The 6,043-nt window shown below is 35.2% G+C and overlaps 2 protein-coding genes across 2 annotated transcripts; one reads left to right on the top strand and one right to left on the bottom strand.

The window, feature by feature from the left end:
- LOC128861503 (coatomer subunit zeta-1) lies at positions 1 to 1,872 on the bottom strand. The gene is made up of 4 exons (XM_054099674.1): positions 1,764 to 1,872; positions 1,318 to 1,697; positions 1,134 to 1,224; positions 1 to 232 (listed from the first exon to the last, which is right to left on the bottom strand). The coding sequence occupies exons 1-4, from the start codon at positions 1,779 to 1,781 to the stop codon at positions 185 to 187; spliced, it is 537 nt and encodes a 178-aa protein (XP_053955649.1). The 5' UTR covers positions 1,782 to 1,872; the 3' UTR covers positions 1 to 184.
- Positions 1,873 to 2,458: 586 nt separating this feature from the next.
- Positions 2,459 to 5,316, top strand: LOC128861502 (coiled-coil domain-containing protein 13). Its single transcript, XM_054099673.1, has 4 exons — positions 2,459 to 3,431; positions 3,502 to 4,374; positions 4,453 to 4,814; positions 4,878 to 5,316. Exons 1-4 carry the CDS (start codon positions 2,943 to 2,945, stop codon positions 5,074 to 5,076), a joined length of 1,923 nt encoding a protein of 640 aa, XP_053955648.1. The 5' UTR covers positions 2,459 to 2,942; the 3' UTR covers positions 5,077 to 5,316.
- The last annotated feature ends 727 nt before the right edge of the window (positions 5,317 to 6,043 follow it).

Genomic DNA, 6,043 nt, shown 5'->3' with positions numbered 1-6,043 from the left:
ACAATTTGTACAGTATTTATATGTTGGCATATTTTGCTATATATTATTTGTATATGGTAGTAAATTATATTATAATAACAATAAAAATCGAATGTATTCCGCTTTTAGAAAAGTTGTGTATAGTTTAAAAAACTTGTTTTTTCTTTGTGTCTCCTCTGCGCATTCAGATTTATCTACATATTGTTCACTTAAGTATGGACCACTTGAACTGTTCGCGCGCAGACTGTAGCACCTGCAAATGTAAGAGATTCTTGTAGATAATAATTAAAAAAGGGTTACAAATGACTTATCAAACTTATGGAAAAACTTAGTTGTGTACTTGTGTGTTACATAAATAAAATATAAATTTTTTCGACTTTTTCGTATTTATTTTATATTGGTATAATATAACAATATTAAGAAGGATATAAAAACACTTCTAAATTGCAATAAAATGTTTCCGCTTTAGCAGCTTTTTTGTGTAGATTTTGTAAAGAAAAATGGTAAAAATAGTAAATAAATTAATTTTAAAATACAGTAATACATATATGTATTATTGGAAAGTAATCTTCAAGCGACGTTATGAATAAAATTCCATTTATGCGTAAAAAATTATTTTGTACAAAAATAAATAAATCAAGTAGGTATGTATATACGACCAAGCATTATTCGAAGAAAATATAAACGAGTTTGTCACGTTCTGCGTTCTGCAATTTTTTATTCTCAAACTTTATCTTAGCTATCTAATGGGTTACACAATTGAAGTACATGCGTAACATGCTTTTATACGTTATATAAACTTTACAACTTTATGCAAATAGCTATGTTTTATCACTTTGAACCTTTTTTTACTTTACTAAGGCTTTTTCTACTTGGGCGCTTGGCATTCTTACACAGGCACTTCTTACGTCTGCAAGCAATTACTGTATTGTATTCATAATTTTTATTGCTATAAATAATTTCGCAAATCAAAAAAAGTATAAACGAATTTATGAGATTATTTTTAAACTAAATTTACCAAAAATAATCAAATGTGTAGGAAGTTAAAATAAGTATATGTAAAAGATAATCGAGCGTATTGTTTAATAACAACGATGCACCAATACGATAATTGCGACGGACTACCAAAATAGTCCATTGATTTTATTAGTTACCTGCGCGACGGTCTGCTCGGCAATGGGAATGTCTTCGTTGCGCAAATCAACACGTTTTACCACTGAGGCTGGATCGGCATCTAGTATAACTCTGCGAGCATAAAAAACATATTTATAATAACAACAAATTGCTATAACTTAATTAATTAACTATTAGAAAGGGTTTCGCACTTCTGCCACATACCCGCCATCACAGATCTCATCGAAAGCCAGCATAATAATTTCCAAATTATCCAAAACTAAACGCTTTTCTACATTCTTCTTCAATATCAAACTTATCGTGTCATACAGGCAGTTCAACACCGACAACAGTATCAATTCATTCTCGTAGGCGCTGCCCATCACATAGAAAAACAGATCGACATTACTCTTGTAGACGCAAGTAAGGCCATCCAACATAATAATCTCTGTATTGGAGCGATGTGTTTTACTGAATAAATTCTTTTCAAAAGCCTTTTGCTCCTTCACTGTGGGCAACACATTCTTGTCATAGTACTTAGCCAATATACGGTTGCCATCATTGTCCATGATGCACATGCCTTTGATGATGTTCAATGTGGGCTCCTAGCAATGGAGTAGGTTTATTAAACATTTTCACATATAATTTATTTATTTTTTATAGTAATTTACCATCATAAATCCATCCATTTTCGGTTGATTATTTTCTGTTGACCGTCTGATATTTGACAGTTTATATTACACGTCAACCGCTTATAGGGTTGCAAGGTAATGAAAAGGAGAGGAAAATGTATTACATGCATTAGACCAAATTTTATTAATTGTGCATCATTGTATAGATACTGTATATTTACTAAAAGTAATAAATAAAAAACTTCCGAAAGAAAGGTAAACTTGCCTGCAAAAGGATGAAATTATTTGGTTATAGTATTACCTGGTAATACAGGAATTTAGTGTGTACGAAAAAGTCTCCAAAGACATTATTCACAGCGCCATCTATTGCTAATATATTAGAGCAGAGCTTAATTTAAAATTACCATCATTCACAATTGACTCACAACTCATAACTGAGGAAACTACATCCATTTTAAATTACAGGGAAGTTAATTGTGAATTAACGAGAACGTTTGAGTTTAATAATTTCCGGCTTTCGTTGCTGTTGTATGCACATAACTACTATATATACGAATACAACTCTTAGCAGAGAACGTTCATTAATACATTGAATTAACGGTCTCTTCGTTGCGTTTAGATATTTATTGACAGTACGTTTGTCTATCCGTAATTAGGGGTTCTCTTTCTTAAAAGTTATCTGATAATGATTTTATTTCCATTTCCAGGACTAAGGCTTTATCGAAATCGTGGTTTTATATCCAATTGCAAAGTGGAAGAAAACTATTAGGCTTTCTTGTACATGGCGTTATTGCACATCACCGATTTAGACGTTCTGTTGTAAAGTCATTAGAGCATTAAATCTATTTAAGTTGTTTGAAGCAATCTGAAGCCGATGTAGAAAAATTATTTACATATGAAATTGCAAAACTGAGGGAAATGATTCTGATGTGAAAGTCCTGGGACGGATATAAATTCGGATAATTCAAAAATGTAGACCAGACTCTCTTGGGAAAGTAAATACGTTGATTATACAAGGTTTGCTAAATACTTACCGCCAACGCTGACATTCCAGCTTATCTAACAGTGAATAAAGCATTCACAATATAGCCTGACAGACATTTGGAATTTTTGATTAAGACAATTTTTTTTTCCTCGCAGCCACTTATGTATGCGTCTATATTTCATAATAAAATAACATAATATATTTGCATAAATAGTTATATAATTTTATACTAAATGGATATTATACAGAAGGTGGATCAGGCTACAGTCACTGAGACACCAAAGGCTAAGCGCCGCAGCAAAGAAAAATTGGCGAAAATCATTGAAGATATTGGCACAAGTAAGGATGATCTAGCTAGGGATGGGAGAGCTAAAAAAGCCCCTAAAGTTCCGCTGAAACAAAAATTGATTGAGGTTTCCGAAGAGAACCAAAATTTGAGCAATTCCATTACTGCGAAAAATGCAGAAATCTCCGATTTAAAACGTTCAATACAGTGTCTAAATGAAGTGCTAAACTCAGTGCCCATTGACGAGTTGCGTTGCAATTCGTCTATAGCAAGCTCCAAGTTATTGGAGTTAAGTAAAAAGAATCGCGTACTTCGTGCTGAGCTGGAAACTACTAAAAATCAAGTTAGCAAAAAAGATGTGCAAATTAAAAAATTGGAACGCGAACTAAAGCATGCTGAAGATAGGCTGCACAATGGAGTTGCCGAAACTCACAAGGTTTGACGTTTTCGAAATTTCCAGAGGTATGTAGTGATAAGTTCCTTTTGTTGTTTTTTTCATTCCCCAGGACCCATCAGATGAGCTGCGCGCCAAATTAAGTACTGTACAGCAGAAATTATTTGAAACGCGAAATAAAAATACCGAATTACAAAATCAGCTCAAGCTTGCACAAAAATGTCTGCAACAGGAAATCGGTGAGCATTTTAATTTGACTACACTGAACTCACAGGCACAGAACTTCAACTGGCGTGGCCGCGCACAACAAATCTTGCATCTACAGCAGAAAGTTCATGAATTAAAAGAGCGCCTGGACATGGTAGATAGGCATACCATTGATGGTCGACCCATTGCCTTTGGCAATGATGGCACAATCACAAAGAGTTCTGGTGATCGTTCGCTAAGCCATGAGGAAGCCAGGGAGACACTGAATGCGAGTACCACCTCTTTTGATCGCTACAACACAGTCGTACGAAAAACTGAAATATTGCATCGAGCTAAAGTTGAAGGTCTCGAAAAAGAAATTGCCACACTCAAAGCACAACTGGAAGAGCAACGTGGTAAAGTCTTGGCGCTGAAGGTGCGTAACAAAACACTCAACGAAGATGTGCTGAGGTTTAAGATCAAGGCGAATACGCTGGAGGTACAAACAGATTACAATGGCTTGAATTTAACGAATATGAATGAAAAGATGAATGTGCAACGTTACCAGTACGAAAATCGTTTGGAAGAGATGACACGGCAATTAAACGATTTGAAGCGAATACATAAGGAGGGAGAGTTTCGAGAGGAGGAAATTCGCTTGAAGCTGGAAAATATGGAAAACTTAATACAAAACAAAGATACACATATTGATGAGTTGAATCAGAACATAGCGCATTTGGAAACTGATCTGAAAGCTTTAGCAGGCGATTTTCTTTTTTCATGTCGTGAGCTGCGCAAGGTGGGATAGCGAAAAAAAAACTCATTATGTAGATTCATTTATAGAATTAAAGTTGTTATAATCTGCTTAATATTTCAGGAAGAATTCATCACTATACTCGATTCATTGGAAGCTGAAAAAAATGAACTACTGAAACATAATAAAATACTAGTTATGCGTAGTGAACAGGATCGTGTCAAGAACGAAGCGCTTCATGATCAGGTGGCCAAACAGAAAGTGCGAATTTCACGTTTGGAATCGCGTATCCGGGAGCTTGAGAAGGAAACCGAAATACATTCAGAGCGCAAGAAACGCACGCAACGCATTGCCGACTATGTGAACAGTATGAGCTCAGTATCGTCGATAGGCACCTTCGTTTTTGAGAATACTTCGCTGAGTAACTTATCGAATACGGAGGGCGACGATATGACACCAGCACAAATTTACCAAATGAGACATGAGTAAGAAATCAAACGACAAAATAATAGAGCTTTAAATAAACATAGCTGTTTCTCAACCATTAGACTCGAATATGCCAAGGAGAAGCTAACATACTTAACTGAGAAAGTGATGCATTTGCAGGAAGAAAAAGAAAATGATGCACGCGCTTTTGCGGATATAATAAGCAGTTCCAAAAGTGTTGTGTTGGAGACAATATTGGGCAATCGGAGTAATGCTACGTTGTCAGTGCAGATCAATACTGAGGGATCGGGACGGGCTTAGCGAGCATTCATAAACTTGAAATATGAAATTTTTGTTTGGTGTTAGCATTCAAAAATATTCGGAATTGATGATATATGGGCGTGAATATATGTATGAGAGTCTTAAGATGAATAGCTTTTCTTAAATATGTAGTGCCGATATTGTCGTTTAAAATTTTGATTACAAGCATACAAAATTTATGTTGAATTGAAATCAGTTTCCTAACTAATATAAACAGTTTACCAGGTAAATTTCTTTGTTATAATGCGAGAGAAAATCTGTTTTATTTTGTCAGAAAAAAATAATGTTTTGGAATGCGTTAAAATAACCACTTACTGAGTCGTACATTCAGCAACCGCAAGGTAACAACATTTCTGTACTAAATATGAGGGTAGTTGGAGATGACACTACTGGCGCATCGAGGTTAGCTACTAGTATCTCTTGAAAGAACATATAACAAGTTTCAGCCAGATCGGTCTGTTTCTTTGTGTTGGACATTCGTTTGAATCGAGAAAGTCGAGGGATTTTTCTTTTTCATCAATACAACCTGTTCACACCTCAACAGTTGTGGTTGCAATATTAATGGGGAATAGGGTTCCAACTCGTTTCACATCGCTTCCATTCCCAAGAATTAGTTCTGTTGGATTCCTCTTCCCGTCAAATGGCTGGCGGGAAAAGATTTTATTCAAACAAGGAGGTGATTGCAGAAACGAATGGCTATTTTTGAGATTTGGACAAATATTATTATTCGGAAGGCTTCAACAAACTAGAACAGCGTTGGAGGAAGTGTATAAGCCAAATAGGAAACTATGTCAGAAAATAAAAAAAGGTTCTCCCCGAAACAAATTAAGATTCATTATTTTTCGCACGGCCTTTGCAAACGACCCTCGTACATATAAAGGGTTTCCAATAACAGGTGTTATCTATCGCTATCGAGAGATGATTAACGCCGGATTTATGGCCGGAATTGGATGTTATTGATCTGGAC

Source organism: Anastrepha ludens, chromosome 4, assembly GCF_028408465.1.
Source record: "Anastrepha ludens isolate Willacy chromosome 4, idAnaLude1.1, whole genome shotgun sequence".
In the NCBI taxonomy this organism is placed as follows: domain Eukaryota; kingdom Metazoa; phylum Arthropoda; class Insecta; order Diptera; family Tephritidae; genus Anastrepha; species Anastrepha ludens.
Note: the sequence above shows the minus strand (reverse complement) of the source record. Positions and strands in the feature narration are given on the sequence as shown.

Excerpts from the sequence above, each read along its gene's own strand:
- LOC128861503 (XM_054099674.1), bottom strand. Across the intron at positions 1,225-1,317 it reads GATGAGATCTGTGATGGCGG|AGTTATACTAGATGCCGATC; the intron begins GTATGTGGCAGA and ends TTATGCTCGCAG. Across the intron at positions 233-1,133 it reads CCGAGCAGACCGTCGCGCAG|GTGCTACAGTCTGCGCGCGA; the intron begins GTAACTAATAAA and ends TTACATTTGCAG.
- LOC128861502 (XM_054099673.1), top strand. The coding sequence starts at position 2,943 with ATGGATATTATACAGAAGGTGGATCAGGCTACAGTCACTGAGACACCA. Across the intron at positions 3,432-3,501 it reads GAGTTGCCGAAACTCACAAG|GACCCATCAGATGAGCTGCG; the intron begins GTTTGACGTTTT and ends TTCATTCCCCAG. Across the intron at positions 4,375-4,452 it reads CATGTCGTGAGCTGCGCAAG|GAAGAATTCATCACTATACT; the intron begins GTGGGATAGCGA and ends TTAATATTTCAG.